Genomic DNA, 26,708 nt, shown 5'->3' with positions numbered 1-26,708 from the left:
AGGTAGATGGTATGAGTGACCTAAGTATGAGGTTTGGCAAGGCAAGAATGATAATATGATAAAAGGGCAAGGGACTCAAGAGAAGATGACAGCATAGAACTAGTTCAGGAGGGCAACCACAATGATCAACCACATTGTATATAGTTGAACAACTAACAACCTGGAGAAGGGAAAACTTAAGGAGAACACGATGATATCTTCAAGCATCTGAAGGGCTACTATTTAGAAAAGGTGTCGGACCTGTTCCACTGGGCCCCAAAGAGCTGAACCAAGAGGATAGAGAGGAAATTCCAGTGAAATAGATTATAGTCCAATGAAAGGTAAAATCTTCCTAGGCTATCCAAAAATGGAGATGGCTGCCTCAGAAGTAGTGGACTTCCTTTCATTTTCATCTGAGGTCCTCATCCAAAGGCTGGATGGACCCGGTGGTCCCCACAGTCCCTTCCCAATCTGAGATTCTGTAATTTGGAGCCTGGCTGTGTATTTCTCTCCAAGATTTTGCTTCCTTTTGGTCTCCTGCCTTAGAGCCCTAACATTGTCTTAATGATGAAACTTTCGAAATCTTAAAATAAGATGACCATAATTCACTTTAACTAAAAAAAAAAAAAAAAAGCATATTCCCCACACTACTCATGGGAAGGGATTCAAACCATTCCCTAATGATGGCATATGTGAAATCACAAAAGTCAAATAGTGTGTATTAAACATCTACTGTGTGTCAGGATATAAAGAATGGCAAGCTGGGCTCTCAGAGAGCTCATATTCTAATGGAGGAAATTAAATGCAAATAACTCTGTACAAGCAAGATCTGTACAGGATAAATTGGAGATAATAACAAAGGGAAGGCTCTAGTGTGGAGAGAGATCAGGAAGTCTTCTTGTAAAAGGTGGGACTTACGCATTTTGTAAAATTTATAAAAACACTACCACAAAATCTCAGAGTTAAGGCCCTCTGCATTTATCTAATCTGACTCACACCTGAACAAGAATACCCTTTATAAGTAGGATAATGGAGTCATAGATCAAGAACTGAAGGGATCTTAGACACCACCAAACTCAACTCTCTCATTTTACACATGAGGAAACTGAGGATCAGAGAGGTTAAAGAACTTTCCCGGGGTCAGACAGATACTGTATCTAAAAAAGGATTGGAATCTAGGTCTTCCTGACTTCAAATCCAGTATTTCCTCCATTAGGCTATCCTCCTTCATTTGCATCCCTGACAAATGGCCTTCTGGAGTCTACTTGAAGACCCAGAATGATGAGAAACTCACCACTTTCCAAAGCAATCCATTCATTCCAGTTTTGGAAAGTTCCTCTTGCTGCAAATCTCACCCAGAGCAGGACTGAAACAAATTCATGCATCCCCTTTTGAGTGTGAACCGCTTCTTTACGTTCAGCCTCGATTGCTCGTCTGCCAGTAACACCCCTTCTTCCTTCTACTGTCAGAGCAAAAGTCATCCTGGTCTTCCACACCATAGCCCTGACCAACCCTGTGAAGAAGGCAGGGTGAGTTAGTATCATCACCCCCATTTTAGAGACAAGGACACTGAGCCTCGGAGATTGGAGTGCCTTCTGGGCTCTCTGAACTAACCCTTCTACCTCCTGGCGTCCCATCCCTTCAGGCTGTCCTGCACACCTGAAAAGCATTTCCTTCCTATCCTAGCCTTGCAGAGTCTTCAGATATCTTCCAGCTTAAGCAGCTCATCAGTTACTGAAGACTAGAATTCAGGTCTTCTGGGCAAGTTCCTTAACCTCTCTGGTCTCTGGACCTCAGTTTCCTCATCTGTAAAATGAGGGAGTTGGTCTTGGTGATGTCTAAGATCCCTTCACTTCTCCATCTATGAACCTCTTACTCTATTTTTATCCCATTATTACCCTACTATCACTATACTATTTCCCCATTTTAACACTTACTTCTACAACAGAGGTGTCAAATACATCACATGCAACACACAACACTCCTGCTGCCCAAACCAAATTAAAATATAATTGGAAATTAGTTAACAAAATTAAGATAAAATAAACCACAAATAACAATATGTTTGGAAACTACTTCTACATGTATGGTTGAGGGACTCCTGTTTCTACTGGAGCTTGACATCCCTGCTCTATGCCATACTAAGCATAAAGCATTAAGTTAATGGGATAATAGGGGCAGCTAGGTAGCCCAGTAGATACAGTACCAGCCCTGGAGTCGGGAGGCCCTGAGCTCAAAATCGACCTCAGACACTTACTAGCTGAGTGACCCTGGGTAAGTCACTTAACCCTGTTTACCTCAGTTTTCTCATCTGTAAAATGAGCTGGAGAGGGAGATAGCAAACCACCCCAGTATCTTTGCCAAGAAAGTCCCAAATGGGGTCACGAAGAGTCAGATATGTCTAACCTACCAAAAACAGGTGGAAGGTGGAGTATTTTACATTCAGATGCCACTTCCTAATATCAGAGAAGGAAATGGATTCACTTGTAGCCCCATTTCAGTGCCCTAGAAGGGTGGCCAGGCCTTAGTCTTACACTGAAGAAAAATGCCTGCAACACCAATCCAGGTGTTTCCAAGATGTGTATGTATTTTCCCTACACACAAAAGGCAGAGCAAATATTGACTTTCAGTTTATCAGCTTATTGTGAACTGAAATCAAAAGAATTATAGATACTTTTGATAAGCCGAAATGTATACAGAAGATGGAGTTTGAAGGGACTAGACTGGAAACATGCCAAGCAAGGATTGGTTGAATAACTTAAGGATGTTTATCCTGGAGAAGAAAAGACTTTGGGGGAGATAGATCACTGTCATTTGAGCATTTGAAAAAAGGATTAACCTTGTTTTGCTCAGTCCCAGAGAGCAGAACTCAGACCAGTTATGGGGTGGGGGTTGGGGGGGGATTAGTTGTAAAAAGGCAGTTATTTTGTTCAATACAAGGACAAATAGTTGAGAACTCTCCAAGACTGGAATGGGCTGGCTGAGAAGGCAGGGAGTCTCTTCATTCCTGGGAGGTCTTCAAACTGGCTGTATATGAAGGGATTTCTACTGAGGTATAGAATGGATCTCTTCCTATCCAGCTGTGTTACCCTGAGCAGGCCCCCTTCCTTCCATGTAAAATGGACTGTGAATTAGAGACTGGAGACCGTCTTTTGGTTTTATCTCCCTAGTGGTCAGCATGGTACCTGACATACAGGAAGCACTTAATAAAATGCTTGCTGACTGAATGAATGAAGTATTCCCAGTCCTAAATTCTGTGACTTCTGATAATGGCTTCCAATTTTGAGATTCTGTATAGCTGTTGCAGGACAGTCACGCAGGTATACAACTTCTGATATTCTCAACTCTCCTTTCCCTCACCTTCCGTGTCTAATCAAATGCAAATTCTGTTGATTCTGCCTTGACAACTTTTTTTTTTTTAACAAGGATTTCAGTTTAATTCATATTTTGCTTGAAAACATAAAATTCACCACTTAAGCGGGTTGTAAATTCCTGCCCCTGCCCCCATGTTTCTGAACATGTCCCTTTTCCATAAGAATGCCACCCACTTACCAGCCTCAACATCCTCCTCACCTGGATTACTGCAGCATCCTTCCAACTCGATCCTCAGTTCCAGGTGTTCCCCCTCCAATCTGTCCTCCATGCAGCTGTCAAATTAATTGTCCTAAAGCACAAGTCTGGGCTCAAGGACCTTCAATGGCTCCCAACTGCTTCTATGATAAAATACCATCTCAGCAGCTTGGCAACTTTCCAAACTTATTTCCCATTACTTTCCTTCATGCTCTTACTGTTCCTCGGTATTACCTTTCCCATCTCCAGGTCTTTGGGTTGTCCCCAATGCCTGGAATGCCATTTCTTCCTCATTGTCATCTGCTGTCTCTTAGGAATCCTTAGGTTCCTTGAAAGCTCATCTCAGGCACCACCTCCTCCTGGGAATCCTTCTTGATTTCCCTGCTTCATTTACTTTTTCTCCTCAAATTATGTATTCAGTCTAGGTATCTATTAACATGTCCTACCAGTGCAGTAGAAAATAAGATCCCTGAGGATAGGACATGATGCGTTTTTGTCATTGTATCCCCAGTACCTGGCTTATAAATTCAGAGATCCAGATCTGGAAGCAACCTCAGAAGCCATCTATTCTAATCCCTTGAATTTTACAGATGAGGAAACTGAGGCACAGTGAAGTTGAATGACTTGCCCAAGATGACACATGTCCTCAGACCTAGGTCCTCTGAATGCAGAGCCGCACTCTTTCAACTGTGTTCTGTGCCTTCCTTTGAGATAATTTTCTATCTGCTCTGTATATGTCTTATCTATAAGCAGTTGGGGTAGCAAAGTGGTGCTCTGGGCCTATAGTCAAGAGGACCTAAGTTCAACTTCAGCATCAGACAAACACTTACTGGCCATGTGACCCTAGGCAAGCCCCTTAACCTTGTTTGCCTCAGTTTCTTCATCCATAAAATGAGCTGGAGAAGGAAATGACAAACCATTGTAGTGTCTGTCAAGAAAACCTCAAATGGGGTCACCAAGAGCTGGACAGGACTGAACCAACTCAACAACAGAACAACAGTAGTTGTTTGCATACTGTCTCTCTGGTTAGAAAGGGAGGCTCTTGAAGGCAAAGACCCAGGGTTCCCTTTCTTTCTAAGCACATTGAAAGCCCCTGACAAATGCCTGTTGACTGAGTGGTTCCCATGGCAGCACTTAATTCTATGTATTGGCTTACATCAGACTGGAGTGGACAAAATAGAATCATATATTTAGAATTTGCAGGGGCTTTAGGGCCATTGAATACAACCCTGTCACTTTACACATGAGCTTAAGTGACACTCAAGATCCCTCAGGGTCTGAGGTAGCATTGGAGCTCAGCTATTCCCACCTTTGTGACTCAGAGTCCAGTACCCTAGCCACTACACCATTCTACCCCTGGGGGAAGAGAGGGGGAGAAGGAAAAACACCCTTATAATCTTCCTGGGAAGTGTCTTCAAGTAGGCAAGCTAATATGGAAGGAAAGATTAACACTCATGAAGGCATAGCCAAAATCACAAATCTGTGACATGCTCAAACAAGGCCAGGATACTTCTAGCCCATCTCAGCCTCCCCAGGCTAGGGCCAAGAACAGATCCAGGGGGGCCAGGCATGTTTTGGAGGAGGGATGGAGGAGAAAGAAAACATTTGCTGTCAGGAGACCTTCTGCCACCCAGGTTGTGTAAACAATGAGACCAGAAACTGAGCAGGAACAGGAGTGGGTCTCAGGAGTGGGTCTCTCCTCTCCTCTCCTGTGCTCTGAAAACTGGCTTGGTGTGGACCAGGGCGTGAGCAAGCAGGCTTCCTGGGGAAAGATGGGATGGGTGTCAGCTCCCAGCCAGGAAAAAGGCTTTCATTTCCAGAGCTGACCTCTATCCCAGCCTCTTTCCTTGCTTTAAAATCACAAGCCTCCAATTCTTTGCCCCCCCCACTGCCCACCCCCAAAGTCTCTTCCCAGTAAAGGGGCAAGAAAGCAAAGCCTCCTTTGGCCTTTGCACACCAGATTAAAGGCTTGCAAAACACCCCTCTGGCTTTTTTCAAACCATCAAGAAGCAACAGAACCAGGCAGGATCAGGCAGTCGGCTTTTCCATGGATGTAAGAGAAGCGTAAACTGACCTCTTGTGGAGAGGGAAAGTGAAGCAGCACATTCCTCTCATTTTCTTTCTACAAAGTATTTTCTTTGTAACCTATCTGCTGAGTTTGGCTGGCCATGCACTGCATGCCAACTGCTGTGTATTCAGCCATGGCAAAGAAAAGGAAAACAGGAAGGGAGCATGCCAGGCAGCACTCCTGGAGAAATAGAATCCTAGAGCTGGAAAAAGACATTGGAGATTAACCACCACTCCCATTTACAGATGATGAAACTGACTTGCACAGAGACAGCAAGTAGAGAGCTGGGAACTGAACCCAGGCCTTCTAGCTCCAAATTCAGTGTCTACATTAGTGGAGTCCTTATGTCTAATGTTTTCCTGGTTCTGCTAACTTCATTCTACATCAGTTTATACATATCTTCCCATATTTCTCTGAATTCCTTATCTCCATTAATAAATACTCAATCATAAATATCTATTCATGCAAAATACAGTCTGGGATTCAATTAGCTCTCTCCAGAGAGCTAATTTTTCAGCTGCTGCACCACCATGGGAAGAACAGATGGGCTGGGTTCATCGACCCCTTCTCACCCACTGGACATACATTATTTCCTGTTTCCCAACCATTCACATACAGTCTTCTTCATCATCCTAGAAGGTTTTGAAATCACTCTACCACCAATGCCAATAGCACCACCCACCTTGGGTTTGGTCACTCCTGGCAGGGAGCTAGAGACAAAAGAGGACAGGGCGGAGAAGCTACCCCAAGACTAAATGTTGTTTTGCCCCCCAGCAGAATTTCATGGGGACAACACCCAGAATGAGACTCAATCTCCTATTTCTGAGAGTAGGTGGTCAGATCATAGATTTAGAGTTCCAAGGAACTTTAAAGACCGTCTAGTTATACCCTTTTATTTTATGGATGGAGAAACTGAGGTTTACAGAGGTGAAACAACTTACCCATGGTAACATAGGTAGCAAGGGGAAGAGGACCAAATGAAGGTTCTAGAACACTTTTCAAACATTTTCACAAGTAGTGGTGGCAAGTAATGAGAGGTACCATGGCAGTAAGAGGTAGAGAGCTAGCCTGGCATCCAGCTGCCTCTGTCACATACTGCCCTATGTGACTCTGGGTAAATCCCTTAACTTCTCAGTACCTCAAAAAAAGAAACTGCTCACCTTAATCAGTCAGCAAGCACTTATTAAGCATATACTTGTTAAACATTCCATATAGCAAATTCTGTATGAATCTCTGGGAATACAGGAAATGCAAGAGGCAGTCCCTGCTCTCAGGGTCCTCATAGCTGAGAGGGGCTGTATTCCTTTGGGCTGCTCGATCATGTCCCAGGAACTACTTCCTCCTGCAAGATCAAATAAGCCCCAGAACTCATACCTCAGCAGTACCCTCTGCCCCTGAGGTCCCTTTCTCCCTCTGATTGGAGGGTGAAGAGTCCTTCCCAGAACATCCACTTATGGTGGATACACTCCTCTGGATGCTCCATCATGCTCACACAGGGACGTTCCAATCCTCCTCTGCGCAGGCACACGGGCATGCATGTGCGCGCGTGTGCGCACACACACACACACACACAGACATTTTTCAACTTCCTTTTGTGCTTTGTCTTCCCCTCTTAAATGATAAGCCCCTTGTAGGCAGGTACTGTCTTTTGCCTCTAACGTTGTATCCCTAGTACATGACACATAGCAGGTGCTTAATGTTTGATTCATTGACTAATGAGGGAGATAATATGAAAACAACTACTGTATATACTAACAAGATCTATCTATACTGGAAAAGGAAATGGCAAACCACTCCAGTATCTTTGCCAAGAAAACCTCATGGACAATATTGTCATGCTAGCATCACGAAGAGTCAGACATAGCTAAACAGCAGATATATATGTGTGTGTGTATGTATATATGTATGTATACACATACGTTTTATATATTATATTTATGCATATATATGGAATGAATAGAGGGAAAACACTATCATTAAGGTAGATTGGGAAAGGCTTTTTGTAAAAGATGGAATTTTAGTTGGTATTTGAAGGAAGCTAGGGGGTAGAGATGAGGAGGGAGAGTGTTTCAAACACAGGCACGGAGTGTCTTGTTCAAGGAACAACAAGACAGTGTCAAGATTGAAGACTGTGGGGAGAAGTAAGTTATAAGACTGCAAAGGTAGGAGGGAATCAGGTCATGAAGGGTTTTAAATGTCGAACAAAGGATTTTTCTATTTGGTCCTGGAGGTGATAGGGAGATGATACGGTCAGACCTGCACTTGAGCAAGATGAGTAGGGAAGATGGACTGGGCCGGGAGAGACTTGAGCCAGGGACGTCAACCAAAAGACTATGCAGTAGTCCAGGCAGGAGGGAACAAGGGCCTGTACTAGGGTGCTAACATCATCAAAGGAGAGAAGGGAATACATCAAAGCTATTACTAAGATAATATTGATAGGACTTGGCAAGAGGTTGGATCTGAATCATAGAGGAGAGGTAAAAGGAAATGGAGAGTGGAGAATGACACCTAAATTCCAAGCCTGGGTGACTGGAAGGCTAGCAGGGCCCTTGACAGTAGTAATAGGAAAGTTAAGGAGAGGAGAGGGTTTGGGGACAAAGACAACGAGTTCAGTTTGAGACAGTCTGAGTTTAAGATGTCTCTGGGACTTCTGATTCAAGATGTCCAATAGGCAATTGGAGATGTGAGTCTGTAGGCTAGGAAAAGAGTTTGGGCTGGATCCACAGATATAAGAATCATGAGCATAGAGAAAATCATTGAATCCATGGAAGCTGACGAAATTTCTAAGTGAACTAGTATAGAGGGAGAAGAAGAGAAAGCCCAGGACAGAGTCCTAGGAGCCACCCACCATTGGTAGAGGGACTCTACCAATGAAATCACAAGTCCATTCCCTAGTCTTCACAAGTGGTCTTTTTTTCTGAGCCTCACAATAAATCTGTGACATTGGTGGTGTGGGTATAATTACGGCCACTTTGTAGATGAGAAAACCCAGGAGCAAAAGGGTTAAGTGATTTTGTTCCTGGGTCATACAACTGGTCACCACTTTGTCACAGCTGGGTCACAAGTTGGTCACCCAAGTCCATTCAATTGGTAAACATTACTACGTACCTACTGTGTGCAATCAGTCCCTCAATAAGCATTTATTAAACATCTACTGCATGTTGTGTCCAGTACTAAGAGATGGGGTACACAAAGAAGGGCAAAAATTATTTCCTGCCCTACAGAGTATATGTTCTAATGGAGAAGACAACATGTCAGTAGCTAGGTACATACAAGATATATGCAGAGTAGCTGAAAGGTAATCTAAAAAGAGGAGGCATTAGCAGCTGGAGGGGTGGGAAGGAGGAGAAAATACAAATGAAAAGGAATCAGAGGTGCCAAACACACATCCTGCAATACTCTCCTGGGAGAGAACCAGAATAAAATATAATTGGGAAATATTTAGCAAAATAAACAAATACAATAAAACATAAATACCATTACATTTTAAAACTAAGTTGATATGTAGCTGTGGTGTTCCTTATGTAGGGATTGGTGCCCACCCCTTCCCCTTCTACTTGAGTTTGTTACCACTGCGGTGGTGAATAGGGGCTGCCTCATCCTCATCACTACAGCTAACTTTTACATAGTGCTTGCCATGTGTCAGGCATTGTGCTAAGTACAATTATTGTCTCATTTGATCTTCACAACAACCCAGGGAGGTAGGTGCTTTGAATATCCTTAATTTTACAGGTTGGGAAACTGAAAGAAACAGAGGTTAAATGACTTACCCAGGGACACACAGCTAGCAAATATTTGAGGCTGAATTTGAACTTGGGTCTTCCCAACTCTAGGCCCAGTCCTCTATCCATTGTGCCACCTAACTGCCCAGGAAGACCAGGGTTCAAGTTATGGCTCTGCCATGTGACCCTGTAAGTCATTGAACCTCTCAGGAACTTGAAGAGTGCAGCTCTGCCTTGCTAGGGGGAGTTTCCTCATAGGAGGCCCCTCTGCTAAAGAAAGCATAGGTTCTGTTCCTCCCAAAAAGTACTGAGCAGTGCACTAAGGAGGAGAAGCAAAGATAAATAAAACACTGTCGGTCTAGGGGGCAGCTAGGTGACACAGTGAATAGAGCACTGGTCCTGGAGTCAGGAGGATCTGAATTCAGATACTAGCTGTGTGACCCTGGGCAAGTCACTTAACCCCGACTGCTTCCAAAAATAAAATAAAAACAAGACATTGACCCCATCTTCAAGAGGCAACACAATGCTTCATAAAGATGCTGGCTTGGAGTTAGAAGACTTGACCTGACACCCAACTCTGAGCCCTCCCAGCTGCAAGTCTGGAAAAGTCACTTCAGGTCCCTGACCCTCAGTTTCCTCTGCTTTGCAATGGGGTTAATAATAGTTACACTCCCTTCCTCCCAGGGATTTTGTGAGGCAAGTGTGATGAGACACAAAAGTGCTATCAAAGATGAATCATCATTACGGCTATTATTCCAGGATATACTTACCTTGGGGTAGACTGGAACACTGCAGGTTGAGATCAGTTTTAGGGGGGAAAGTGCTACATGTTCCCTTGTTAACCAAATTGATAATCAACAGTGGTGAAAGGGGAGAGCTGCCACCACCCATTTAAACATGCTTCCAAATTCGTGTGTGACAGGATTGCTTTACCTTTGGGGTCTCCCTGGCTCCAGACACTAGGACCAACGTTTCTCAGTGACTCTCATTAGTCTTGCCCAGAGAGGTCAATGAAAAGGGGTCAGTGAATGAAGGCCCCATGGAGAGTCTCAGGGGTGTCTGAATCACTTTGTCTTTATTGATCAGGCCAGGGTAACCGCTTCAATCAGCCTCAATTAGAGCTGACCTGGCCTGGTTCTAGTGTGGAGGCCTTGCTCATTTCATTGAGCTGATGAATAATTAGCTATAAATGGCAACTTTCCCCTGCTCCTTCCTTCTGAGGCTCAGACTGACTTTATAAGAAAGAAGCAGTGCAGACTTCCTTCACATCCTAATGCCATTCGTCAACAAGAAAGACCATTTAATAGCTAGCTCAAAATGCTGTTTACCCCTATATTCCTACTTGGAGTGGAAACAGCAGACTCCTGAACAAGCAGCCCCCTCTGTTACGCATCCTGGGTAAACCACTTCTTTGTTATCGTTTGGTCATTTCAATCACTTCTGACTTTTCATGACCCCATTTGGAGTTTTCTTGGCAAAGAGACTGGAGTAGTTTTGCTATTTCCTTCTCCAGCTCATCTGATAGATGAGGAAACTGAGGCAAACAGGGTGAAGTGCCCAGCTAGTCAGTGTCTGCAGCCATATTTGAGCTTTGCTTTTCCTGACTTCAGACCTGCCACTCTATCCACTGTACCACCTAGATGCCCTAAATTGCCCCTTACTTTGGGTTAATGCCTAATGAGGAAGCTGTCTAACTTAATAGAAGAAAGAAGCAATAGAATAATAGGGAAAAAAGGAGTGAGGAAACCAAAACCCTCAGCTATGAAGATTCTACCTGCTAATTGGACTGGAAGGTGCCAGGTGGAAAAGTACTTCATGTACTTTAAAATGTGCTTTTAAAAATTAACCCAACATGCCCCCAACCCTACAGAACTTACACCTAGGCTGGAAAGAAGGCACCCTCAATCTTACTCTTTTAGCTGACCCTTTCTACATAAATAAAGATCTATACTTTCCTCCCAAGACAATTTCAATCTTGTTTGAGGAAGAAAACCATTCTTTCTCAAGCATGCTTTTGAGGCCTGAAGTCAGGACCAGTCTGAAGAAAGACCACAAGGTCACAGTCGGCCATTGCATTCTCCAGACATCCTAGCCACACAACTCTATGGTGCTCCTTCTGGAGGCATTTTGGTCTGGGCTGTCCTCTGGGGTAAGAGTTGCTAGCCCAGGTGTGTACACTCTCTATGCCAAACAAACATACATGACACTCCCTCCATCACTCCTCCCCCTTGCTTGCTCCCTTCATGATCCCACAGCTCCTAACCCATGCTCTCCATCCTTTGCCCTCTGGCTCCCTATGTCCGTTTCCTTCTCATTCCTTCCCCTTCTCCATTTCCCTTGTTTTCACTATCTTTTCTCTGTTCTCTCATTTTCTTCTTCCTCCATCTCTACTTTTTCCCAATTCACTTTTTTCTCCATTCCTTTCTATCCCATTTATCTACCCCTGCCTCCCTTTCTCTTTCACCCTCCTTTTTCCCTTAGACCCTCCCCAGAAGCCATCTACCCAAAGCAAGGGGAAATTTACCCAAGAGGCATAGCAGAGAAGGATGCTTGTTCAGGAGGCTGGCATCTGTGTGCCTCTGTCACACCATCTGTCCAGTGGTAGAAATGGATGCTGAGATGATGAAATGAGCCTTCACTCACATAATCTCACAGGTGAGCCTATTTAGGAAGCAAGGTAACTTCAGTGGAATTCTAAGGTAATAAGTCCCACTAGAATTAGTTCCTCTAGACTAGCCCTAGAGACACATTCAGGAATGTGAAAAAAGTAAGAGGTGGCATATGGATCTGCAAGTTGGGATGTCAGTTGGGACCACGTTGCCTGAGAACAGCTATATTTGCTGCTATTAAAGATTGCTTGCTTTTAAAAAAAGCAAAAATGCAGAGAAGAATCAGGGAAAATAGAATTGAGGAAGTGCAGTCAACATAGTGCAGTCAACAAGCATTCCCTATGTGTCAGGCACTGACACATAAGGTAAAAGACAAATGTAGAGATGCAACGGACTTTCAAGGCCTTCTTGTCTAATCCTGCCACTTTACAGATGAGAGGCTAAGTGACCATAACCACCAATCCTTCCATTTCTCATCCTGCCTCACTCCTAAATCCAATCTGCATCCGTACTGCAGCCTCTAGACACTCCCCTTTTTCTGGCTCTCCTAGTTCATCACCCCTTGACCATGTAGTTAGACCAGTTTGATTACATCCTGTCTTCTACCCTGGAATCTCTTGCTTCCCTATCCTACCACTGTTCATGTGTAATGCCCCTTTCCTAAACTCCATTCCTAGGTCACTTCCCACCATCTTCTCTACTCTGAACTGAGTGTTGTCATAAATGCCTCTGGAAACAAAGTCACTGAACTATGTTAAGAAGACCCAACAATGTTTGTGTTATCCACCCTCATCTGGACCTTCACTGTCCTTTTATTATTTCCCAATCTATTATCACTCTTCCCACAGCAGCGATTTCAAACTTTGACCTTTAAATTTCTCCTCAAGCCTCCCCTTTTCTTTCAGCAGAGGACATAAATTTCTCCTTTATTGAGAAAATATACTCAGTCAATCACAAACTCCCCATTTCCTCTTGACACCTTAGAATTCCTCTATGCTAAGGGGCCTTAACCTATTTTTGTGTTGTGGAGCCCTTTGGCAGTCTAGGGAAGTCTATGGAACTTACAAAGGAACTTACAAAGGAAACTAATTATATCAAAATAAAGATGTAATTTTTCCTGTCCAAGTCCATAGACTCCCCTCACATATATCCTCAGAATTCTTGGGGCACCAAAGATCCCAGGTTAAGAACCTCTTATCCTACACCATCCCCCTTGTTATCTTTCTTTGTTCCATTTGCTAATGAAGAGATGGCTCTTCTCCTAATGGTCAGAGAAAGAGGCAAAGGACCATGAGAGAAGTTCTCCTTCATCCTATCCTCTCCAAATTTACTCCTTGCTTCAGTCTGTTTCATTTCATTCATTCTCCCTCTCTCTCTCCATCTCCCTTTCCATCTTCCTTTCCCTCTCTCTCTCTCCCTCTCTGTCTCTCTTTCCTCTCTGTCTCTTTCCTCTGTCTCTCTCTTCCTCTTTCTGTTTTTCTCCTCTCTCTTTCCTGTCTTTCTCTGTTTCTTTCTTCTCTCTGTCTCTTCCCTCTCCCTCTGTCTCTCTGTGTGTCTGTCTCTCTGTGTATCTATCTCTGTCTCTGTCTTTCTCTCTCTCTCTCTCTCTCTCTCTCTCTCTCTCTCTCTCTCTCACACACACACACACACACACACACACACACACACACACACACACACACACATATCTCATTAGCTCCCAAAGGTTCAGTGATCATTTCTCTAAGTAGAATTCTCTCTCCTACCTCTCTATAATCACTCCAGTCCAACCGTACTACTTGCCTGCTGGACATCAGTACCTGAATGTCCCATTCAGCCTCTCTACAAATCCAAAACAAACTCAGTTATCTCTTCTCATCTAAGAGCCCCTAGCCCCTCCTGATACCCCTATTCAGGGTACTACCATTCTTTTGGTCCCCAGAGCTCACAACCTACAACTCATCCCTCTGGACTCTTCCCTCTCCCTCACCACCCATATCTAATCAGTTGCCATGTCTCATTGATTCTCCCACCACATCATCTCTTATAATCATATCATCCTCTCTAGACTGCCATCACCCTGATTCAAGCTCTAATGACCTTTCACTGAGACTACTGCAATAGCTTTCTATTTGCACTCCCTGCTTTCCAGTCTTTCTTTCTCCAGTCAATTCTTCTCACTTTTATGAAAATAATCCTCATCCAATACAGGTCTGACCATATTGCTGTACTGCTCAGGCACATTCAGTGACTTCTCTGTGACAAAATACAGGCTCCTTAACTTGGATTTTAAACCCCCTCATAGTCGATCTCCAGTCTTCCTTTCCAAACTATTTCACATTACTATCTTCACAATCTACTTTCCAGCCAAACTACAAACTACACTGTGCACCTGAACTCAGCACTCCATCTGAAGCCTGCACAAGCTATTCCAAATGCCTAGAAGGCACTTCCTCCTCTCTCTACCTTATAGAATCCTTTGAGTCTTTCTAGCTTCACCTCAGGTGTCACCTCCTTCTGGCAGCCTTACCTGACCCCCTAGTGGTCCACACTATCTCCCTCTTCAAACTGTTCCACATTTATTTATTTGTACAAATGCTCTCACTCCCTCTCCCTCTCCTTCTCTCCCTCTCTCTCTCTCTCTCTCTCTCTCTCTCTCTCTCTCTCTCTCTCTCTCTCTCTCTCTGTAAATGTAAGCCCCTTAAAGACAGGCATAGTAGTTTGCACATAGGAGGGGCTTAATACATGCTTCGTGAGTTGAACTATTATATTAATCAATTTGCCCACGTTCGTGTCTGTAGCAAGACATCTGGGATTTGAATCCAGACCAACAGTTAAATGACAAATTCAGAAGTTTTCCTACTGTGCCAGTAGGAAGGGAAATGAGATTGTAAACTCCTCCATGACTTGGGAGCATGACTGCACAGCACCCGACATTTAGGAGGTATTTGGTAAACTGCATTCCACATCCCAGTTAGAAAGGAAAGGAACAGCATTATCCCCAGTGTAGCCAGAAGAGATGACCCAGAGGGAGGAGTAGGAGGAAAGGTGGCAGATGACAAAGGTAAAAGAACCCATTTTACCATTACATTGCTAGGCACCCTTAGCTGTGCCCTTAAAGCCTCTGAATTGTTACGGGCACTCGCTAACTTGTCTGAAAGATTAAGACATTGCAATAAAAAAAAGGAAGCTCAAATTCTTCCAGGCCTTTAAAAATACCATAAAATGGAACAAGGAGATACAAGAGGTCTATATCTCTAGTAATTGGACTCATGACACATTAAGAAAATCTACAATTGTGATGTGCATTGTATTCTTTTAAGAAGGAGCAGAGGTTAAAAAAAAAAATCTTAAAATCCCAGAACCGTAGAAGGTCAGAGCTGGAGGAACAGATCTTTGGAGATAAAGTCTAGCCCCCTCACTTTGCAGGGGAAAAGACTAACCTGACTGTATCTCAGGTTGAGAGCATCACTCTTTACACCAATCTGTCAGGAAAAAGTTCTGTTTGGTGTCCAAAACTTACAATGACATTCACTGTCCTGTGACCTCTTCCCACTCTCACTCTTCCTATCCCTTACACTTTCTACTGTCCCCATTTCCCCCAAATTCTTCCTCCTAAATAGTTTCTACTGAAACTAAACAGAATGGGAATAGAAAAAAAGAGGCAGAATATAAAGGTTTAGGTAAGATACATGAAGACCTTCTTGGCCAAGGGAGGAACAAGTATTTTGTCAGCACTTACTATATACTAGGCAATATACTAAACATTTTACAAATATTATCTCATTTGAGGACTGGTAAACAGTAGAATACATGTTAGGGGCAGACAAGAGGAATTTCTTATGGAGAGTCTTAAAATATAAACAGGTTTGTCCCCTGATATTGAATAGATTAATCGTGAGCCTACTGGAAGTGAGAAGAATGGATTCTATAATCACAAAAGACCCCTTTCCAGCTGTACATTTCTGAATGTTTAGTTCTCCCCCTTACCCAGTAAAACCCATGCTCCAGTTTTCTTTCTCTTTCTTATCTCCTCCTCTCTTCCATTGTGCCATAATTCCTTCCTCTCTATCCTCCCATGTCCTACCAGGTGGGGAAAATTAAAATCACTTTTCCACCTCTGGATCTGGGTTCCGGGTGCATGACTCTCAAACACATCATCTTTCCTAAAGAGTAAAAACCTGGTATCTGCCTTTCTCCAGAATCCCCTGTTGCGGAAAAACTTTCCTTTTCCTATTTTCCTTTTCCATCCCAGGACACAACCCACTAAAGATCAAATCCCTGGGTTTTTCAGGGAATGAACTTCCCCCAAATGGAAGGGGACTAAGTCTCATCTGGTATTCTTTCAGTGTAGATTTCTGCTTAGGACAGCTTACTTCCTCTTACAGAGTGTGAAAAAGACAAGTAATTGTATTAAATCCCCACTAGAGCCACTTTCTCATTCATTTTCTTTAATCCTAATCAGATTCTTTTGACGTCCTAGGCAGCAAACAGTTCTGTGCTGTTTTTCACAACTAAGAGACATTTCATGAAAGAGAAGGTTGTGTTTTACTCTGGACAGGCTGACCTTACTTACTAAAATTCTGTATCAAAGTAGGGTCTTCTCTTGGCTTGACTGGGAGGTATGGGCAGCTAGGTGGTGCAGCGTATAGAGGACCAGAAAGACTTGCTGAGTTCAAATCTAGCCTCAGACACTTAGTAGCAATGTGACCCTGGGCAAGTCACTTAATCTGGTTTACCTCAATTTCCTGGCCTGTAAAATGAGTTGGAGAAGGAATTGACAAACCATTCCAGTATCTCTGCCAAGAAAACACCAAATGGGGTCACCAAGAAGCTGAAATGACTCAACAAGAAATAGAGAATAGACCTAGATCCACAGAAGGTCATTTTTACCCAAAGCCAACATGTTCTATTCTGTGCTCCACTGGCTTTTCCTCTGGCCGGAGTATCATTCCCTTCTGCTGTTCTCCCATTTTGAAGAAGGTGCTAGAACACAGGATTCTTTCATGGAGATGGGTCACCTTCAGTTAGAGGTTTTCTATTTGGGGGTAAAACATTCCAATCTTGCTGCCTTCTTTTCCACTTTTCCTCTCCTTCTTGAAGTAAACCTGCCTTCTGCTGTTCACATAAGATCAGATTTCTAAAGTAGATTCTCCCCTCATACTCTCCCTTTAAAAAAAGAATATCTTCAGAATTGAACTCTCAGGATGCTTAAGATTGTTTCTCCAGCAAGGACCTCCTATGTGTACCTTTGGTTTAATTTATATCTTTTTTATTTCTTTCTTCCTCTTTCTTTTTCCTTCTTTTTCTCCTTTCTTTTCATCTTCCTTCCTTCCTTCCTTTTCTTTCTTTCCTGACAACTAGGTAGAATATTGGGCCAGGAACCAGGAAGACCTGAATTACAATCCTACTCAGATACTTTACAGGCTGTGTGTTCCTGGGCAAGTCACTAAATTTCTCTCAGCCTGGGGGCTCCTGTGTAAATGGGGATTATAATAGCCTTTACATCACAGAGTCGTGAGGATCAAATAAGATTAACATGTACAGGCACTTTCCAAACTTTAAAGCACTGCATAAGGCATTTGTTATTATTATATTAGTCCAGCTGCTTTCATCTTTTTTTTTGCAGGGGAGAGGGGAAAGCAAGGCAATTAGGGTTAAGTGATTTGCCCAAGGTCACACATCTAGTACGTATCAAGTCAAGTCTGAAGTTGGATTTGAACTCAGGTCCTCCTGACTCCAGGGCCAGTGCTCTAATCACTGCACCACCGAGCTGCTGCTGCTTTCACCTTCTTTTAAAGGGCTATTTCTGATATCTCATTGTAGCTCACAAGAGGCTGGGATGTTAAGAGTTCAAATGTGGTGGTTCCACTATTACTTACGGAGAAAAGAATTTCTTAAGAAATCTTGACAGTTCATTGTTCTCTCAGTTAAATCCTTAAATGAACTCAGGATGGGTTGGGCCTTTCCTCCAACAAAGTATGTGCATATGTCAAAATCATGTAAAAACCCCTTAAAAGAAATAACCAAAGAAATAACTTTAACCCTCTGGTTACTAATAATCAACAGGACCACAAGGCATGCTATTTGGTTACCAGCGTGGACCCTACTGTCACCAACACATATCACAACCTAGATACTACCTACAGAACTGACTGAGGCACAGACAAAGAAAGGACTCACCCCAAGTCATATGATGAATGAGTCTTAGATCCAGGATACAAACCCAAGTCTTCTTAACTTCAAATCTAGCACTCTATCCACAACACCATCTTCCCCATATTAACATAAAATAAGGAAAATAATAGCGTATGGACCTAACCTGATTTGTTTTAGGTGGTGTTTTTTTGTCCTCCCTTCTTCCAGAAGACCATGACATCAGGGAGGTGATGCTATGACTTACATGCAAGTCACTTGGATTTAAGTAAGGGTGGGCTGTGCAAAGTCACCAGCCTCACTTTCTTCTTTGGAACCATGATGTCCAGCACAGAGACCAAATGGAAAAGAGTTTTGTTATAAATTATGAGGTTCTCCCAACATTCCTGTTTCCAAATGAAACTGTTCTGGTTGCATCAAGTCTCAGAACATTACAATGCCTCCAAAATGAGATCTATAACCACTCAAAAGGGTTCAGCCTAACAATCCACAAGGGAAAAATCAAGCAGATGAAATTTGTCTTTTGTTCAGACCATGATATATAGTTAGATGGATGAGCTCTATGCAATTTGGGGAGGGCATTCCTTGAAAGGCAGCAGACAGAAGAAAGAATACTGAGCTTTATATATGAAAGAAGCAAGCCAGGTGAGTTATTTATCTACAGATCTGCTGAGTCAAAAAGTACATTACCAGTGGAAACTGTCATCCTGAAACCAGAGGGTGAACTAGTTTCAAACAAAAGTCAGAGAATTAATTTAGCCTCCCAAGTGTGTCAAATAGCTGCTAAAAGCTACAAATCATTTTTTAATCCTCAAAATTTAGACATTTTTGGGCCTTCCTTCTGCTTATCTCCCAAGATCTACTCACTGAAGGAAGGCCTGATTCTCCCCTTCATACAGTGGGAAGTCTAATTACTAAAGAGGGATTTGAAGTTAGCTCATACTTTCAAAGTCAAGTAGTAGAGTTGACACAAGGATGAAGTTGACATTAAAACACAGGTCTTCCATCTCTTATATTATTCCATTGTATAAAACTTAGAGCCAAAAGAGACCTGAGTTCAAAGCCCACCACTGACATTGTTTGATAATGGCAAGTCAGTCATGTAACCTTTCTAAGTCTCCATTTCCTATATTTCTAAAAATGGGTGTTCTTTTTTTTTGTTTTCAGTTTTCAACATTCACTTCCATAAGTTTTAAATTTTCTCCACCACCCCCCCTTCCCAAGATGGTAGGCAATCTGATATGGGCTCTACACAGACATTCCTAGTAAACACATTTTCACATTAGTCATGTTGCATGGAAGAATTAAAACGAATGGAGAAACCATGAGAACAACCAAAACAAAACAAAACACAAGAGAAAATAGTCTGCTTCATCCTGTGTTCTGACTCTATAGCTCTTTCTCTGGATGTGGATGGCATTTTGCATCATGAGTTGTTTGGGAATGTTTTAGGTCCTTGCATTGCAGAGAAGGGCTAAGCCTATCAAAATCAATCATGGCACATTGTGGCTGCTACCGTGTATAATGTTCTCACTTCACTCAGCATCAGTTCATATAAGACTTTCCAGGTTTCTCTGAAGTCTGCCTGTTTGTCATTCCTTATAGCACAATAGTATTCCATTATATTCATATACCACAACTTGTTCAGCCATTCCCCAATTAATAAACATCCCCTCGATTTCCAATTTTTGGCCACCACAAAAAGAGCTGCTATAGATATTTTTGTACGTGAGTCCTTTTCCCAAAAAATGGGTGTTCTGATATCTATGGGGGCAGCTAGGTGGCACAGTGGATAGAGAGCCAGGCCTGGGATCAGGAGAACCTAAATTCAAATCCTACCTCAAGACACTTACTAGCTGTGTGACCCTGGGCAAGTCACTTAACCTCTGTTTTCTGCAATCCATTGGAGAAGGAAATGCAAACCATTTAAATATTGTTGCCAAGAAAACCCCAAGGACAATATGGTCCACAGGGCCAGGAAAAGTCAGACATGACTGAACAACAGCCTCTGACTCTATATTATCTATAACACAGTGCCTCTTCCTCTTAATCCTCTCCAGGATGGAAATAGGAAGAATGGGTTATCTCTAACCAAGCTAGCTGGTGCAATGGATAGAGTGCTGGGCCGGGAGTCAGGAAGACCTGAATTCAAATCCAACCTCAGACACTTACTAGTTTTGTGACCCTGGGCAAGTTATTTAACTCTCTCTGCCTCAATTTTCTCAATTGTAAAATGGGAATAATAGTAGCACCTATGTCACAAGGATTGATATAAGGATCAAATGAGATAATATTTGTTAAGTATTTAGAACTGTGTCTAAAACATAGTAGGTGCTTAATCATTCCTCTCCAAGGGTTACTGAGGGGGAAGAATGTCATCTGTAATGAATAGACTTATCCCATGGTCAGGGAATTGAACCCAAGGAAGGATTATACAAGAAATCTAGTTGGTTCAGTACCATGTGCTGCCTGACAAGAACTATTTGGAAAAGATGAGATAATGAAGCATACTTCCCTCTTGTTGGGAAAGAGGTGGTGGATTAGAGGTGTAAGATGAGGCATACATTTTAGACATGGCCCATGTATCAATTTATTTTGCCAGTTTTCCTGGTTTTAAAGAGGGCCTTCTATTTGGGGAAAGAAAAGGACAGGGAAAGGTATTGGAACACTTTAAAATTAGCAGTAGAAAACGAAGTTCAGAAGTGGACACAAGCAGGGTGACTGTGTTAATACCCACAAAAATTATTTAAATTAAAATAAAAAACAAGCTGCAACAGACAGTTCCATACACAATCTTGTTTTTTGTTTTTGTATATCAGGTTGTTTCTGGTGATAATTAAATTCATAATTTTTTAAAAGTTTAAAATTTTAAATGATGAAAACAATGTATTGTTGTTCAGTTGTGTCCAACTGACTCTTCATGACCCCGTTGGGGGTTTTCTTGGCAGAGATACTGGAGTGGTTTGTCATTTCCTTCTCTAGCTCATTTTACAGATGAGGAACCAGGGTCACATAGCTCGTAAGTGTCTGAGGCTGGATATGAACTCATGAAGAATACTCTTCCTGACTCTAGGCCCATCGCTCTGTGCATTATGCTGCCACCTAGCTGCCCTTTAGCCTCAGTGCCCTCAGGTAATTTTCTAAGGCTGTAAGACTCAAAGAAGTTACCTCTAGAAGAATGAGTTTACTCCATGGGAATTCCCTCCACTTATGAAATCACAGGTCTGAACACCCTGCCCGAATGAGCACCATGATCGTAACATTTTACCGAGTCCAAAAGAGGAATTCTCCTAAAGCACATACACCTTTCTGTACCTCCCTTCACTCCACTCCCTTCACTTCACTGCCTCAATGTGAACATCATGTTTTTTCTCTTGGACTTCCTTCCTATCACAACGGGAAAGACTATGTGATCAAAATTTTTTTAAAAAAACTTTTAAAAATTTCACATTGTATTTTCATGTCAGGCTGATTAGACCAGGCTACTTTAGATGCCAAGGAGAGCATAATTTTTTTTTTTAAATCAGTGCTCATTACAGTTATTATTTTAGCAGTGGTTAGAATGCTGGACCTAGAGTCAGGAAGACCTGAATTCAGATCCAGCCTCAGACACTTGCTAACTGTGACCCTGGACCAGTTATGACCTTTGCCTGCCTCAGTTTTTTCACCTGTGAAGTGGGAATAATAACGGCCCTTGCCTCACAAGGTTGTTATGAGGATCAAAATGATGTAATATTTATAAAGTTCTTTGCATACTTTAAAGGGCAATATAAATGCTAGCCACTTATTATTTTAATGGATGCTGTCTATTGAAATGCCCAGTCCATCACAAGATCCAGACACTGGAGACTAATAATTTATAGATATTTTAATCCCATTTCTACCATGACTTCCTACATTGAACAAATAGGTCACATGTTCTTAAGAAAACTGAAATGAGAGAGAAAAATCTGACTGTTCTTCATCTTCAAAGAACGAACTTTCTGTCTCTGGCCCAGCTCCCTAGCCTAGGTAAGACCAGGCCCTTAATTTTTAAGGAATTAAGGATAGAAACTACTTTATTTTTCCCTAAAAGTGGTCTGGTCCTTATTGCTTATAGACTCATTGTCTCTCTTTTCCTGTCATGGTAGTGAGCTCAGTGAAGGAATGAACTAGGGAAGGGAAGGGCAGAAGCATTTATTAAGTGTCTACTATATACCAGATACTGTCCTAAGTCATTTACAATTATCTCATTTGCTCCTCTCAACAACCCTGGGAGATAGATACTATTATTATCCTTATTTTATAGTTGAGGAAACTGAGGCAGACAGAGGTTAAGTGACTTGCCCAGGGTCACAGAGCTCGTAAGTATCTGAGATTGAACTCAAGTCTTCCTGACTCCAGGCACCATGCTACCTAAATGCCTAGACAACCTCCTGGAGCTGAGTAAAACTCCATCTATATACCCATGAAAGAATTCCTCAGATAGAGACATAGCTTCCTGGGTCCTCAGGCAACGCTGAGGTGCAGAAAGGCCCTTTGCCAGAAACTGACAATCCATAATCAAAAATCACCTTTCGAGACTTAAATCATTGTACTTCCTGGCATAAATTCTACACTGGAGCCAAACTAAAGTTCTTATCATCCCTGGCACCACCCTCTCCCAACCTCACTTTTCTGTCTTTGCACCTTTTCCCCTGCCATTCCCTATGCCCAGAACATTCTCCTTTCCCTTCTACTTGCTGAATTTCTGTCTATTCCTTTAAAGTTCAGGTAAAACATCACTCCCTCCTGGAAGCTTCCCCTTGATCCTTTCCCCCATTCAGCCCATAATAAGCTTTCTTCCCTCACACCTCCAGTAACCCTTCATGAATGCCTCTCTATTTACATTATCTGCATTAAAAACTTCCTCCTGCAAAGCCTCATCATGGCATGGAGGGGATCCTTGGCTCCCAAAGGCACTGTTAGGAGAGCACCAACTATGCCAGGCTCTATGCTACATTAGGACAATGGTCCAAGAAACAGACTAGTTTGGCATCTGGAAGATCAGTCCAGCTAAATACGTGAAGGCTTCTCACCAGTAGATTGACCATTTGGTAAAATTTTTGGCCGTGGTAACCAATAAAACCAAGTTATTTATGTATTTGTCAGATGTCCCCACTAGACTTGAAACTCCATGAAGGCAGGGACTAACTAACTTTTATATATCTATACTTGCCTAGGGCAGTGTGTGGAGACACAAAATAGGTGCTTAACACATAAGAAAACCATCCGTACCTAGATCTACATCTATGCCTATACCTAAACCTATATTTACAAATATATAATTTGTGTACATGCACATTGGTATGTATATATTCCAATACATATGCACATGTATGTGGTTTTATGAATTTATGTGTGTGTGTATGTGTATATGCATATGTTTACATATATTCATATACATATACGTGTTTAAACATCTAGTCTAGGTGCTCAAAAAGTATATACGGTTACATATAATTATATGTTTGATTGTATGTAACCACATATATATATGATTTTCCTATTACTATGCATCTAGTCTGTCTTTCAAAAAGACACACATATATACACATAAATATGTAATATTTGTCAACTGTATATGTTTATGCATACCATAAATTATGGTAGGGAGCTGAGGTCATCTAATCCAATCCTCTCATTTCATAGACAAAGCAACTAAGGCCCATGGAGGTCAAGGGACATGTCATTAGTGACAGAGTTCTTTCTCCAGATTCTAAACCCACCTCTGCCCCCATGTTATCTTGGGTCAATCACTGACCCCTCTCAGCCTCTGTGTCTGTCACACTGTGTGCTCCTTGAGAACAGGGACTGTTGCCTATCTTTGTATCATTAGCATTTAACAGCATGTGACATATAGTAAGTGCTTAATGTTGGCTGACTGAATATCCTCAGTTGTAAAACGAAGACGTTGGATGTCAGGGAGGTGACATGGTGGATAGAACACTGGGGCCTGGAATCAGGGAAATCCCAAGTTCAGATCCAGTCTCAGACACTGAAGTCAGATAAGTCAGGAAGACTTACCTTCATGAGTTCAAATTAGGCCTCAGAGATTTACCTGCTGTATGACCCTGAGCAAGTCACTTAATCCTGTTGGCCTCATTTTCCTCATCTATAAAATAACCTGGAGGAAGAAATGGCAAACCACTCCAATATCTGTGCCAAGAAAACCCCAAATGGGGTTACAGAGTCAGACATGACTGAAATGACCGAACAACAATAGGTAACCACTACGAGCCTTCTAGCTGAAGTGTGCTACGATCTATCAAAAAGGAAGGACTACAAGAAAAAATTGCTAGCTTCTTGGAATATTTTAAGAATGGACCAAAGAATCTCTATCCATAGGTACCTTTCTGATTTATCTCTAAATGGGCAGGGGCCAGAAGGAAGACAGAGATAACTCAAGGTCTCATCAAATCTTCTCATACTGGTAACCCCCCAAAATGGCTAATCCTTTGGAGTATGTTCTTCCCACTGTGGAAATATAATGACCCAAGTGTCTTTGAAAGTTGGTGCCCCTGAAAGAATGGGAGATTTGGGGGAGAAGATGAAACAAAGAGTAAGCCATTAAGAGGATTTTGAAAAGAAGACAATCCTTTAATTTTCAGCACAAGGAAGGCAAGGGATTGTTGTGGGTTAGGGGGAGTGTCATACATTGAGTGGCTGAGAGAGAAGGCCATGTGAGAAAGGACAGTAGCTTGTGAGGCCTATAGACAAGCTAGGCAGTTCTGTTTTAGATAAGGGAGAGTGGCTGTATAGTTTGGTGAAGGGGATACTGGATTGAAAATTAAAAGTCGTGGCTTCAAATCCCAGCTTTGCTGATGAATACCTGTGACTTTGGGCAAATGACCACCCCTCTGAGCTTCAGCTTTTCCTCATCCATAAAACTAAGAGGCTGAATTAGATGCCTTCTAAGAGCCTATGAAATACTAATCATAACTCACATTTTGAAAGAATTGTAAAGTCTGCTAAGCACTTTCCCCATTATTCCCCAGAATAATAATAGCTAGCATTTATATAGAGCTTTAAATTTTGCAAAATACTTTGCAAACATTATCTCATTTGATCCTTATAACTCTGGGAGGTAGAGGTTATTATTATCCCCATTTTACAGGTGCATACTACTGTTCCCATTTTTATGAAGGAGAAAACTGAAGCTCAGGAAGACTAGGTAATCTGCCAAGGGGTAGCCGGTAAAAGTCTGAAAGAGGATTTGAACTCTGGTCTTCCTGACACCAGATCCAGCTGTCTCTCCCCTACAGAATGCTGCATGGGAAGCTGAGGCTTGAGTTAAGTCCTATTGAGGCAGACAATAGGCCTCAGGAAACTGAGGCATACAGAGGTTGAGTGACTTGCTTAGGTTCACACAGCTAGTAAATGTCCAACTTAAGTCTTCCTAACTCTATGTCTAAATGCTCTATCCACTGCACCTGCCAGTTACTCTGAACTATTTACCACGAGGTAGGTAATGTAAGTTGTTAGAGACATGCCTGACACTAATAAAGTATCAATGAAAATTTACTACTGTAGAGTTCGGAAGAATTGAACATTTTGGTCAAGGCAGGCCTCCACCCTCTTTTCAGGAGGAGGGAGCACTGAGTACAGAAGTGAAATGAGCTATATACTGTTAGCTCAAGACAGATTCTCCCACCAGGAGAAGATTGGTCCATTCTCCTTTAGGTCACCTTCTTCTCACATGCCCATTACATAACCACCCTTGGTGTGATACCCTCTCCCAAACATGCTTTAACATAGGACCCATGATCAGAAGAGGGACAATTTTATGCAGGGTGTGTCTGCTTATATGCATGAGTTTCATTAAGCAAGCGCAGTGAAGAAAAACCTTCTACAGGTAACTCTAGGTCATTTTCTTGGCTAGTTCCAGGTAGCAGTACATTTGGTTCCTTTATCAAGAACTTTGTAATTTTCTGAAGTCTGTCTCCTGATTGGCTGAGTCCACCTACAGTCTGCTGGCCTTCTTATTATGTGACTTATTCTCAATGACTTCATCAACTAATAGCTTCTATGGAAACTTAACTTTTTGCTGTCTCTCACAAAGTGTTTCCATCTTCATTTTTGTAGAAGCAATCAATAAGCATTTATTTTTAATTTAATTTTTAATAGGTAAAAATCTATTACCCCTCTCCTACCTTCTTCCTATAAGAAAAAAAAAAAAAACCTCTTTCAGCAAGCATTTATTAAACACCCACTATGGGCTTGGCTACATTCTGGGTGCAAGGTATACAAAGACAGAAATACATTTCCAAAAGATGAAACCGAGACTTAGAGAGCTGAATTGCTTTACTCCGGGTCACAGAGGGCCAGGATTGAAACCCAAGACTCTCCTGATTTTGTGTAGAGAACCTTACCATTTCACCTGCCTAAGGAGAAAATTAGCCCATATACTTGTGGCAGTCAATGGATTTTGGTTGAATTTAACCCAATTTTGTTTGTTTCTTTAATTACTTACAAATAAAATGATTCTCTGTCTCTTTGCCTTGTTCTTTTTTCAGATCTTGAATCCAAATTTTATCCAAGAAGGTGAGTTAAAGAGAAGCATTTGAAAGTCAAAAAACAAAAACAAAAAACAACCATATTGGACGA

General features: G+C 42.1%; 1 protein-coding gene and 1 long non-coding RNA gene across 5 annotated transcripts in view; one reads left to right on the top strand and one right to left on the bottom strand.

The window, feature by feature from the left end:
- LOC140508836 (uncharacterized) overlaps positions 1–26,708 on the bottom strand; it is a 75,712-nt gene that overhangs the window by 15,301 nt on the left and 33,703 nt on the right. The gene's annotated exons all lie outside the window — the stretch shown is intronic.
- KALRN (kalirin RhoGEF kinase) overlaps positions 1–26,708 on the top strand; it is a 963,226-nt gene that overhangs the window by 913,753 nt on the left and 22,765 nt on the right. For all 4 annotated transcript variants that reach the window (XM_072616710.1, XM_072616709.1, XM_072616708.1 and 1 more), the window contains one exon: positions 26,618–26,645. In XM_072616710.1, coding sequence (XP_072472811.1) covers positions 26,618–26,645 — 28 coding nt within the window. The remainder of the gene's footprint in view (positions 1–26,617; positions 26,646–26,708) is intronic.

The sequence above is a fragment of the Notamacropus eugenii genome, chromosome 5 (genome assembly GCF_028372415.1).
Source record: "Notamacropus eugenii isolate mMacEug1 chromosome 5, mMacEug1.pri_v2, whole genome shotgun sequence".
Taxonomy (NCBI): Eukaryota; Metazoa; Chordata; class Mammalia; order Diprotodontia; family Macropodidae; genus Notamacropus; species Notamacropus eugenii.
Note: the sequence above shows the minus strand (reverse complement) of the source record. Positions and strands in the feature narration are given on the sequence as shown.